The sequence below is a fragment of the Lutra lutra genome, chromosome 15, assembly GCF_902655055.1.
Source record: "Lutra lutra chromosome 15, mLutLut1.2, whole genome shotgun sequence".
NCBI classification, from domain to species: Eukaryota; Metazoa; Chordata; class Mammalia; order Carnivora; family Mustelidae; genus Lutra; species Lutra lutra.
In genome coordinates, this window is record NC_062292.1 from 57,814,417 (window position 1) to 57,827,941 (window position 13,525).

Sequence of the window (13,525 nt, forward strand, 5' to 3'; positions counted from 1 at the left end):
CACTGGTTATTAACATTCTGCAGAAATTTTATTTTATTTTCAATAAAAACTTTTGCCTGGAGACCAAGATAAACTTGCCTTTTATTAAATTCAGCTCTAAAACCAGTATAAAATACATATTAACTATTACGCGATGCTAACAGAAACTGATACATACATTCCTGTTAATTCACATAAAGAACACACTCATCAGCATGGTAACTCATTTGAACAGGTTTCCTTTACACAGATCTATGGCTACAAGATGACTTGAATTTTTATATTCCTCTTTCTCGTAGAAATCCTATATAGGTTAACATGCTACAGAGATTTGTTAACTGTTCCTAGAAGCTGAGTACTCTGGGCAACCAATGGCTCCGCAAGGTGGGTCTTCACCACCAAGGCAGAAACCATTTATGTCTTCGCCTCAACTCAGTATTTTTGGCCTTCCTAGGACCTAGCTGAAAAGCCTCAGAGCCTCAGCAGAGTTCGGAAAATGGTAACCAGATATACAAAGGACAAGAGTCACAACTACTTTTCTACAAAATGGTAAGATCAGCAGAGAATGTGCCCTTGTGTGTTTTGCATTCCCATGCACCAGGGTCCAAATGGGCACTCCATATTTGTAGCATTAAAATAAAGGGGAGCGGTAGAGGGACTTGATGTACTGGATGAAATAAAGATAAGGACCAGAAACACTAGAGGCCCACCCACTCTACCTCTTCCCATTCACCCTCCCACCCGCCCCTCAAAACAGTTTTAAAATCACTGATAGACCATGTTCTTACTACTTCCTCTAAATTCTAGGTCACAGTAAACATACCATCCATCTACCAATCCTTCGTTGACAAACCATGTGAGTTTTCTTTTTGAGAGCACTGTGTTGTTGAGATTTAGTCGACTATATTCCCAAATATATGGTTTTCTTATGCCTAAGGCTTCAATAATCCAATAAAACTGTTCATCTCTGTCATGGTATTCTGTTGTTCTCAGGGCATGTGTAACGCCTTCAATACTGTCAACTATGGGACAGGCAAAATCGTATGTTGGATAAACACTGGAAAAAAAGGGAATATGTTCAAAAGTAAACTGAAGCATTTTACCCTTTCCATCTTAGATTATTGCATTATAAGAAGAGTAATTTGAAATATAATTCCTTACAAATTAGGAATTTCTTAAAAATCAACAGGTTTCATGACCCATAATCTTCAAAGTATATCAAAATATTATCAGTCTTTGAGACTAACAAATCAGTTAACCCACTCAATATTCAAACAAAAAAGCAAATTTGCAACTTAACCGACAACTGGGTATTGGCACAGCAAATTCTACAATCTACACTTCATGTACAGCATAGGAGAAAGCAAAAAGCAAAATACTGCTGACCCTTGAACACCACAAATTAGAACTACATGTGTCCACTTATCCATGGACTTTTATAAACACGGTACAGTACTGTAAATATATTCTTATGATATTCTTAGTATTTTATTTTCTCTGGTTTAGTTTATGAATACAGTATATAATACATATAACATAAAAATGTGTTAATTGACTCTGTTATCAGTAAGGCTTCTGTCAATAGGAGGCTACTAGTAGCTAAGTTCTTGGGGAATCAGAAGTCATATACAGATTTTTGACTGCACAGGGGGTCAGCACCCTAACTCCCTGCACTGCTCAAGAGTCAACTGTACATAATAATCCAAAGGAATTTTTAGCTTTTCAATATCTTCATAAATCCCACACTTGAATAAATACCTAAGCTTAATCTCCAGTAATTAAATGAATTTAAGAATAAAGCATTTCCTTCTCTGACAAGAGAAGAAAAGTAGGTTAATTAAAATTCCATTCAAGATGAATTGGCCTTAGGAACAATTCCTGATTAAAATAATGTACACAATGTGAAAGCACTCTGAGTTTTAAGAAATATATTATTGCATTATGCCTTCTAATTTTTTGGATACGACTTCATTAAAATGCTACTGCATTATGCTTGGCAACTATTTGATACTGAAAATGTGTATCCAAATTCACTTTTCCAAAGGTAGTCGAAGTATTTGCTTAGTAAAATAAGGAGAAAGCACCCTATTAAAAATGACTTATGTAGATACCTGTAACCACATGTGTAAGGTTTTGTCTACATATGGACACCATATCTACACCTACACATTTAAAGAAAGTTACATTAGCTAAAGAGGTTAGCATTTACATTCACTAATCTCAGAAGTGCAGATTCAGCAATTATATGCAGTAGGCTTCTTCAAATTATTAAAAAAAAAATTCTATAGTTACTTTATAAAAGTAAATTAATAGGGGAGGGGAACCCATTTGAAGAAAAAAGTCATTAACTGAAAACCCACACAGAAAGCTAATTAAAACTAGAAAAAAGATGCATGATACTTTCTTATATTGTTCCTATTTCTGTAAATTTTCAATTCCATCACTTTTGTGAATCAATTTATGCCCAGCAGAATCCAAGTTTATAAGAGGAAGAAAACTATCTTCATCTAAAGATACACACCGGGGCACCTGGGTGGCTCAGTGGGTTAAGCCTCTGCCTTCAGCTCAGGTCATGATCCCAGGGTCCTGGGATCGAGCCCCGCATCAGACTCTCTGCTCAGTGGGGAGCCTGCTTCTCTCTCTGCCTGCCTCTCTGCCTACCTGTGATCTCTCTCTCTCTCTGCCAAATAAATAAATAAAATCTTTAAAAAAGTAAAATAAAATAAAAAATAAAGATACACACCACAGTAAACCTAGTCAATACAAAAAGCAATTTTCGGGAGAGTACAGGACTTTTATAAATGGAAATAATCTTAGAAATAACCTAACATAACCTTAATCAATAGGTGAGTAAACCCCCAAGAGATTAGGTTACACACTCTACCAACAGCAGTTACTAACCTGTGGATGAACAAAGAACCAAGTCTCTTGACTATTCTGAATGTACTCCATATTTACAGAGATCAACAAAAATCATACTAGGCTACAGAGCATAATGAAAGAGAGACACTCACTTGTATTTATTTCCAGTTCTTGGATGTGGCTGAATTTTACAGCGATAAAGCGTTGGGTCTCTCATACATCCATTGTTACTACTCATGTCAATTTTTGCTCTCAGACAACAGGACTGGCCAAGCTGGCTCCCTTTTTTCATTTCTTCCCACATCTGCAGATTCTTCTCAACAGCTATAAGATGATAATTCTATTAGGTTATCTCATGTATACTAATCTAGTTGAATTCAAATTATTTTTTTTTAAAGATTTATTTATTTATTTATTTATTTGACAGACAGAGATCACAAGCAGGCAGAGAGGCAGGCAGAGAGAGAGGAGGAAGCAGGCTCCCTGCTGAGCAGAGAGCCCAATGCGGGGCTTGATCCCAGGACCCTGAGATCATGACCTGAGCCACCCAGGCGCCCCGAATTCAAATTATTTTAATAGTCCCATAATCTGATACAAATTTCCACATTCTACTTGTATAATAAAAGCACACTCCACAGTTTAAAAGTATGATAATAATTCTAATATTTGGTATGAAGAGTAAATGCATCATTTTTTATGAAGTCTCACAAAACGCTTAAAAAATACACTCTATAAATATATTTTTAAAGGCAGTCAAATCAATACATTTCACTGATGTAATACTGATTTAAGAGTAAGAGTGAAAGAGGCCAGGTTTTTCTCATCCTGCATTTCCTCTTTTCCCATCATAGCACAACTGGTCAGCCCGACCCCCTCGAATTTAACACTGCCTTTGAAGCAGAAGCATTCTGTCCCTTTGCCACCTCACGCCCAGGGGACAGACCAGATTGGCCTGATCCACAGGGCCCATAGGGATCAGTGCTACTGCCCGTGCCCAGGTAAAGAACACAGCTCGGGCTGTAAGCCTGAGCCTGTGGGGTCCCTGAAAGCCCTGTCAGTCATTCCAGTGGAAAGCAGGAGACTCTTATACTGAAAAACATGAGAGAGCACAGAAAACAATGACACAAGTTTAATCCCAGAAAAAAAAAAAGAATTCTATGTCCTAAGTGGTTATGGTTCTATTTATGTGAGAACACTGAAAACCTGTCCCATGTAGGAAAGAAAGAACTATGACACAGTGATTGTCTGCGGAAACTCCTGAAGGGAATGCACACATCTCCCCTGCCCTCAAAAAAAAAATCAATTGAGGTCTACAAGTAAAGTTGTTAACAATCTCTGAAAATGCAGGGAAACTTAAAAAAGAGAGAGAAAAAAGAAAGACTTCTGTAACAATCTAAATTCACTAGTCACTTCCCAAGATTTAAATACAGTATACTGTGGAAATTACAGCAACATAATTACAGACTGAAAATAGCCCTATTCAGTAACTCAGGGGACAAGTAATGAGTAAGAAAGGTTATTTCATCAAGTGGTATTTCTGAGGTACAGAGCAGTACACCGAGCTTCAATATTATATTCAGTATTATATTCACATCTACCCACATGTTAAGAAGATTTGGGTACTAATAACATGATCATTTTATAGAAAGACTCAGTATTTAAATTGGGAAAACTATAAAAAGTTGCAGAAATAACCATTCAAACGGAATGAATATAATGCCAAAGACGGCATTTAGTAAGCGAGATACACATCACATGCAGTTGTGATGGCAACAAAGTAAAAACAACTGAAGATGATAAAGAAAGAAAAAGAATTATGATGAATTAACATATGAATCATATTCCCAAATGTGTCTCAAACGAGCATCTTTCACAGAAATCTTGTTGTACTAGAGAAACAGAACAGAAGCCCATCAATTAAAATACAATACACTAAATGTGCCTTACAGTTTTTTCTGTGCTTGGATTCGATCCTCTGTTCACGTTCTGCTTTCATCTGCTCTGCAGGAGTATCATCCACATAAGCCTTCCCTTCCTGAATTAGCTTCTCTGCATATTTCATTATAGTCTCAAAATGATCCGAGGTATAAGTAAATTGATCTGGTTTGATATGCAACATTGCAACATCTTCCAAGATAACCTACAAAAAGAATCCAAAATAACCATCACTTTATCTTTTGCATTTTCTTGTGTATTTTCAATCCTTGATACTGCATTTGGGCAAATGTAATTATACACCATCAGTCAAAAAAAAAAAAAAAAAAAAAAAAAAAAAGGCCTGAAAATGTTTGTGCAAGTTGTATATTAGGTAAGAAAAGAAAAAAAGATATTCATTATATTAGTCTCCAAATTTTCAGCTAGAAAGCTGATCTCATGAAAGAGCTTTCCATTTACTCTGGAAAACTAGTTATTATTGGTCATACTGACAATCATTTGCCCTCTCTTTGAATAAATTGAAATGCTTCTGAATAAAGAGGATAAAAGAGGCTAGGAAACCTTCCCAATTTTCCAATACCTACTTAAGTGTCTGTTTCATTCATACACTTAAAATTATATGACAAAAAGGAAACCTGCCTCTAGTGACCAATTCATGTAAGAAATTGGTACTTAAAGGAAAATATAGCACACTTTGGTAAATTGTACAATTGAGGAAGCAAAAAATAAATTGAAGTTTTTTTGGTATGGAAGCTCAGTATTGCTTGGCTTAGGTCTCAGACACAGAATATACAGATGAGGGATAAAAGTGGCTATGAGAACAAACTTATTTTCATACCATGAAGGTATCAGGTCACCCTCTAATTTTCATTAACTTTTCTGACAAAGGGTCATCACTACACCTTTAATTACCTTCTCAAAATCTTCCTTTTCTTTTTCAGGATTTGTGTCATCAAATCTCATGATCAGTTTCCCTTTAAAGTTAACCTGGTAGTGCTGGTTCAGAAGAGCAGCTTTTGCATGCCCAATGTGTAAGTAACTAAAACAAAAACATTTCACAAAGAAACTCATTAACATGTTTTAACTAAATACTTAAACTTAACCTTTTTGAGGAGATGAGAACTAAACAAAAATCCTTCTAGTTGGTACTCCAGTCATATTTTATTTTCTAATAAAAAAGTACTGTGATAGAAAATCTGACCCTCACAGGAAGAAAAAGGCTATAACATTTATAAAATAATCACAAGAAACAATTTCATATGTAAAATCTCATAAAGGGACAAGTTATTTGTTAACATTACAACCTTCAGGAGAAAAAACAAAGAACAAAATAAACAAAAAACCAACCTCAAGGAAAATCCTTTTTTTTTTTTCCTTACAGAGGAAACAAGTGGTCATTTAGTTAGAGGAAAACGGCTTCCAAAACAGCTTTTAGTGCTACGCGGTAGTGTATCTTCTTCACTAAGACCTGATGCTACTGAGAACCGAGTGCCCACCTCATGCAGGCCAGCGAGAGGCACCTCTGAGATCACCACTGCCACAGGAGGATCCCATGAAAGGGCACATGGGGATCAGGAGGCTGCAGGAGAGCTACTTCTCAAGGTGTCAGTTTTGTCAGAAGCCAAAACAAGAGGATTTGAACTAAAGGACCTTCCAGTACCAACGCTCTGTGAATCACAATCTATGAAAACACTACTGTGTTCTACGGGCAACTAGCAATTACAAGGAATAAAGTATGTCACAGGCACTGTCGGTAATATTCTATATCAATGCTCTCTTCTATCAGCAATGTGGGTAAAAAGCAGTATCCTATACCACTACTGTTGAAAATACCCTTTCCCAGGCAGCAAGCATGGCATGAAGCAAGGACATTTGATCATTTCTACTAGTTTCCACTAATGGTAGCCATGGTCCCACTGCACTAGTTTCCTGGTTTCATGCCAACACGATCTCAGCTGGTGTCAAGAGGGAAGGGGAAAATACAACTCCTTGCAAGTCTTCATATCAGTTTTTAAATCAATCCATGTTTTAGAAATTCAGGCAGCATTCTAGATCAATGATTAAGTGTTAAGAAGAATTTAGGTTAATGCAGACAAATACAAAGCAATGCATTTAGGGTTATTCAAAACTTTCTGCGTAACATAAAAAGCTGTCACTGGTATCCCAGATGAGATTCTAAAACAGAAAAAGGACATTAGGAAAAAATTAATGAAATCCAAAAAAAGTATAGAGTTTAGGTGATGAAAATAATATTGATAATGATTCACCAGTTGTGATAAAGGTACAAGAGTAATGTAAGATGGTAAACATTACAGATAACTGGGGGCAGTGTATGTCGGAACATTTTGTACTATCCTTGCTATGCTTCTGAAAATTACAACTACTCTAAAAGGTTAACCAAAAATAAAATAAAACAAAGGACAGTGAGTTCCAAGAAAGAAACAGAAACACTGTCTATAGTCTTTGTTGAAAGTGTTATACCTATAACATCCTATACTCATCATTAGGAAGAAAAAAAACCAAACAAACTAATAATCACTAACTACCCACACTATCTGATAGTTAATGTGTTGGGCTTTACATAAAGGAATTAATTTAAGAGAGGTGAGGAAATCAAACCATTATCTCACAGATGATGTTTCTGAATCTGAAATAATGTATATGGTTCTAACAATTCTAAATATCAAGAAAGTTAAAAGGACTATAAAATATTCACAAGATAACTAAAATAGCCAGCTCAAGAGACATCTAGCTAGCTAAAGAAAGTAAGATTCACGCTTTTCAGTTAGTACTAATACCGAGTTGAGCTTCTGCCACACGTAACAGCATAGGCTGCAGAATTTTAAGTCAAATGGACTCTAGAGCCAGATAGCACAAGTTTGGCAAACTACCAAAATGTTGTAGGAATCAGTTTCTGAAACCATTTGTAAAATGCAGCTATTAAAAGTGCTTTCCTCCCAGGGCTATTAGGATTAAAACACTAAATGTACAATGCTTGGTAGTACCTGCACATATGTTAGCTAAGAGTAAGAAAAAGGGCAAACGTCAAGCCTTCGGGGCACCTGGGTAGCTCAGTTGATTAAGCATCTGCCTTCACCTCAGGTCATGATCCCAGGGTCCTGGGATCAAGCCCTGATGTGAGGGCTCCCAGCTCAGTGGGAAGTCTGCTTCTCCCACTTCCTCTGCCTGCCACTCACCCTGCTTTTGTGCTCTCTCTCTGTCAAATAAATTAATAAAATCTTAAACAAACAAAAAAGTCATGCCTTCTGGCATTTCATGAAAGACACAGAAAAATAAAATGACTAATAAGAAAAATTACAGGGGGACCCTAGCTGGCTCAGTTGGTAGACATGCAACTCTTGATCTCAAGGTTGTAATTTAAGGCCCCATGCTGGGTGTACAGATTACTTAAAAATAAAATCTTAAAAAAAAAAAAGAAAGAAAAGAAAAAGAAAAATTAAAAATTCTTTAGCAGTATAAAGGGGTATGATAAAATTATGAATAGTAAAACAAAAAACAAAAAAGACCAAAAAAACACCTGAATACTGATTTATATTCCAAATCCTCAAGCTGTATTTGGCAAAGAGCATGTCTCTGAAATTGATATAATTTATGGCAGACGAATGTACTTCATAAATTATAAACATGAGGTACTCATTATTCTAAGAAATGACAGTGACACAAAATATAAAAAGACTGTAAAAGAACTAATGTCCAAATGCCAGAGCTATAAACAGCCACTGTTAAGAAAGTGGCTTTAGGAAAACACTGAAGTCACTACCAATGGGAAAGCAGTTGTGATGAAGCACACAGGAGCAGAACACTGGGCCACAAGGACCCGAGATGTCTGTGGGAATTAAGGCACATACGGTAAGTCTGATTTATGAGATTCCACCCAATCAACTACCAAGCGATCATTTAGTCTATGAATTTTCCAAATTCATTATTTCTCTTTCATCTCCTTCTATCTATCCTTTATTTTACCACCTTCATCAGCAAACTTAGAAAAGCAGAGAGAAAATGTGGAATTCTACAACAAATTTTCCTGTCAGTGGTGCTTATGAGAAGTCTGTGGAGAACTATTAAGAACAGCTAAAATAAAACGGTTTTTTGTTTACTCTGCTACTTTCTACTGTCTATACATTCCACTTACCACAAATGGGTAAGAATTTAGCTACAGAATACACAATCTGAAATTAAACAAATTTGGGGGGGAAAAATCATCTCATTTACCAAATGTGGCACAATTCTTTCCTAATGGCTAAGTTCCTGAGGCTAATGGCTTTAATAAGACACATTTTACATTATCCTCACTGGAAGGGCGCTATTACAAAGCTTGTCCAGGTCAAAGAGGCCAACGCATGCGCAAAGGTGGACTCCCCACAGCCCTGGGCAATGCTGCGCAAGGCCTGGGAAGGTGGCCGCCAGCCAAAACAAGACTTTTTCTCCAAAGAGCTATTCAAATGTTATTTTCTTTTGCTACCAAAAGGAAAGGGGTTGGGAAGTCTGCTGACAATAGAAAGAACTGAAAAGGAATAGGAATTTTTCAGGATGCCCCTTTATTTCAGAAAAAAAGGAACCTAAAAATAATTCTACCATAACTTCTACTGCTAACCGAAAGGACCGCGCAGGGTACAACTACAAATCCTTATTAAATGAGAGCTGAAGATTCTCAAAATGTAAATAAAACTTAAGGCTATTTATGGATATTTTTTCTATTTATAATTAAAATTCTGTGTGGGGCAAAATAACAATATTGTCTGATTAATAAGCTAAAACTATAGGGCTCCTGGGTGGCTCAGTGGGTTAAGCCGCTGCCTTCGGCTCAGGTCATGATCCCAGAGTCCTGGGATCGAGTCCCGCATCGGGCTCGCTGCTCAGCAGGAAGCCTGCTTCCCTTCCTCTCTCTCTGCCTGCCTCTCTGCCTACTTGTGATCTCTCTCTGTCAAATAAATAAATAAAATCTTTAAAAAAAAAAAAAGCTAAAACTATAAATTTGATACATTAACATTACTTGTCAATAATAAATAGACTATTAAGATGTTTAGAATTTTGATTCCCACAACTAAAATCTTACTTATTTTCTTCTATATTAGTAATCTAGTAATATCATAAGTACTCAACTATCCTAAAGCTTTTCCACTAAATATATTCCACTGTAATTACAAGTTACATTTCCTTACCCACTAGCCTCTGGAGGAAATCTGACAGTAACCTTTCCCATCTCAGCACCTGGAAGCTCAACAAATTTCCCAACATCTTGTTTTTTCTCAGGTATCTGAAAAGCAGAACAAAAACAACAAATACAGTTACATCATTAAATGTTAAAGAACACATTCATTCAACAAATACTTAACTCAGTGCCCACTATGTACCAGGCATGATTACAAGACACATGAGGAATAGAACGTTGTCCTTGCACTTGAGCACCCAAAATCTTATGAAGTATGTAAATAAAACCAACCACTGGGAACAGAGATATTCATATGTATTTATAGAGTGCTGTCGGAGTAGTCAGTTGACATTAACCAACAGCTTCTAGGGTCATCAGGAAAAGCTTAAAAGGAGATTAAGAACCAAAGCTGGACCTTATAAGTGGAAATACATTAGATGCAGAATGTATAAGTGCCTTCATTCTAAGAAAAGGAACAACAGCACTCGTAAGACACAAAGACAGTGCAACATCCACGAAAAGTTAAAAAATGCACGTGGGATGGGTGGACAAGGAAGGTGAAACTGTTGATGAGGTCCAGAATATGAAGCTCCTCATACACATGCTTTTCGATTTTAGGCAACAAGGAAATCCCAGGAGTAACAGGACCATTTATTCGTATTTTCTAAAATGATACCGTGGACAATGCAGAGACTAAAGTAGAAAAGAGAGAGACCTTGGGTGAGATTATGTTATTAAATCAACCAAGAGGTAATGAAGCTCCAATAAAACTAAGTAACAGTGGAGACAGAAAACATATCAACAAATATAAGAACAGAACTTAGTAACTGATTTCATGGGAAAAATGGTGAAGGACGAGTGACGATTTTTAGCCAAAACAACTGAGTAGACTGTTGTGTCTTTACTCAAGCAGGCAGTAGTTTTCTAATTTTACTACAGTGGAAAGAAAACCTTTAAGTTGAGACATTACTACACATGCCTAATGTGTGAAACAGATCGAAGTAGAGAGGCTCTGGCTGGGGAAGACAATCTTTCCTACTGGACTCTGCATCACATCCTCCTAGAGGACCAAGAAAAAGGCTCCGCAGAAGCTCAGGACTCAATGGTCAAAAATGAGCAAACAGGAGAGTTGGGAGGAAGGAAAACTCATATAGCTATAAATAATGAGATTTTAATTACTTGGATTTTGGATTTTCTAAGAGACATACACTGCATGATCATAATATTTTAGACAGATAATTAAGGCTTTATGGAGTTAAACAGTTAAAGGCAAGCCCATACTTAATAGACTCAGCAGATTTTTCCAAGAAGATCCTTTTTCACATATGAAAAGAAAAACTCCAAGTAAGAATAATTTTCTTTTCAGATCTACGGTCTCAAACAGACTAAGGTATCAGCATTAAAAAATGCTTACCGCTTTAGCTTTGGCCGCTGAAACATCCCACTTGGTACCTACAGACTGGAAGGCCTGCTGGGCTTCGAGAAAGCCAAACCAGCGTTTTACGTGCACTGGAGCTTTGTTCTGTTTCAACTGTTCCTGCCACGCAGCACTGCCTATTAGCAAAAATATTTTTTTTTAAAACATTTTATTTATTTCACAGAGATGGAGAGGGAGGGGGAGGAAAAGAGCAGAAGCAGGGGGAGCAGCAGGCAGAGGGAGAAGCAGGCTACCCTGCTGAGCAGAGAGCCTTACGCGGGGCTCAATCCCACAACCCCAGGATCATGACCTGAGCTGAAGGCAACCACTTAACTGACTGAGCCACCCAAATGCCCCTAGCAAAAATTATTTTAAAACCATTCGATAAATCCACAACTTTAAAAGCAAAGTTCTAGTTGTGGTTAATTTAAGTAAATGAGATAGCTTAAAGTTGTGCTTCTATAGGTATCCCTGGCTGGCTCAGGCCATAGAGCATGTGACTCTTAATCCCAGGGTCTTGAGTTCAAGCCCCATGTTGGGCGTGAAGCCTACTTTAAAAAAAAAAAAAAAAAAAAAGTGCTTCTATAATGAAAAATTTACATCTAGGTTAATGCATTGTAACATTTTCTAATGTTTTAGTACACTTTACAGAAGTCACAGAAGTTAAAAATATTTTTGCAGTTCAACTCACTGAAGTAAATACTAAATCCTGCCCTTAACACCACCACACCCCCGTTATAAGGCCAATGTCCTATTTCATAATTAAGGAAGTGCTTTAAGTAGATCAACTAGAAAACAAAATAGGAAACTAAGATCAAGAAGTAGCTCATTTCTTCAAATGTAGTATCAAAAGGAGGCAGTGAAGGAAAATTTAATTCTGTAATATCACAAAGCTACATCCTCAAGATAGTATCCTCCTTCCATGAATATTAAGTCAAAAATCGAAAAAGATGAAAAATGTCAAAACTACACATGAAAACATCTAATTAGAAAAGGCCTTCATTTTATATTGGTTATTATTATGACAATTTGGAGAAAAGTTTTAGCCACAAAAATAGTAAACAATATAAAAAACCCCACATGATGCAATACTAAAGAATGATAAAACTTTCTGGCATATTTGGTTTTTTTTTTCCCCCAAGAAAATAAGCTAAGAAAATTCAAGTCCTCTTTACACCTCTCATCAATCCTATAATCCTACTCTGTTGCCAACTAGTCAGAGAGTCTATGACCTCCAAAAGGAACAACTCCAGATCACCCCCTCAAACACACATACACCCCTACTACGTAATCAGAGACAATAATGCCTGGAGTAAAGGAATGGCTGAGACAGGAGAGGTGCTGACATAAATGGGATGAGAGCTTCTTCAGCAGGACCAAGGTCAGCCTTACAAGCAGAAGGGAGCTAGGTTAGTGAGAGACAGAAGACCTCTCGGGACAGCAAACTATTAGGAATTCCTACATGTGGATAGGAATGAAACAGCCAAGGCAGTCATTCCCTTGCAAGGAAGTCCTAAGTGACTCTCGTTCTACACAAACACACACTCACATATCTGAGTTTATTCGTAAATAAATGTGTGTGTGTGTGTGTGTGTGTGTGTGTGTGTGTGTGTGTAGAGACCTATATAGAGAGAGACATGCACACTTCTTACCCAGCAAAATATCAAGCAATAAAGATACAGCATTCTTCAGGAAGAATAAATGGTACCTTTTAGGGTGGCCCAAACACATAAATCCGCTAAGCTCAAGGAATTTCCAACTAAATATGTTCTCAGAGACAGGCAATGATTGAGCTCGTTGATTGCAGAAGTAAACAAACTACATGAAGACAATTTTGTAGCACTAAACTCCAACCAGTGATCAATCTGTGGACATAAAAGATCGAAAAGAAATGTACCTCGGCGTTTAGACTTAAACAAACAAATGAACTCAGAACCATGCCTATCTTATCTCAAATTACTGAATTTGCCACTGTGTGGATTTAATTCTGGTTGCCTGAGATCTAAAGTGGCATCCAAATAAACAAACTTCATTGTTATATTTCTGTGCTTCCCTCACTCCTGCAGAAGTGCAGAGGAGCACTTCGGAGAAGAAAAAGATTGGAGAACTGGTAGCAGGAAGGAATAACCCACTTGATCAAAACTAACAGGTGATACCTA

At 36.9% G+C, this 13,525-nt stretch overlaps 1 protein-coding gene across 1 annotated transcript in view; it reads right to left on the reverse strand.

Annotated features, from left to right (window-relative positions):
• The window catches only part of EPRS1 (glutamyl-prolyl-tRNA synthetase 1), a 67,272-nt gene that overhangs the window by 46,339 nt on the left and 7,408 nt on the right, over positions 1 to 13,525 (reverse strand). Inside the window, exons 4-10 of the mRNA XM_047703891.1 lie at positions 13,075 to 13,231; positions 11,364 to 11,503; positions 9,960 to 10,054; positions 5,689 to 5,815; positions 4,789 to 4,981; positions 2,994 to 3,165; positions 803 to 1,036 (exon numbers count right to left, since the gene is read on the reverse strand). Of these exons, the coding sequence (XP_047559847.1) occupies positions 803 to 1,036; positions 2,994 to 3,165; positions 4,789 to 4,981; positions 5,689 to 5,815; positions 9,960 to 10,054; positions 11,364 to 11,503; positions 13,075 to 13,231 (1,118 nt within the window). The remainder of the gene's footprint in view (positions 1 to 802; positions 1,037 to 2,993; positions 3,166 to 4,788; positions 4,982 to 5,688; positions 5,816 to 9,959; positions 10,055 to 11,363; positions 11,504 to 13,074; positions 13,232 to 13,525) is intronic.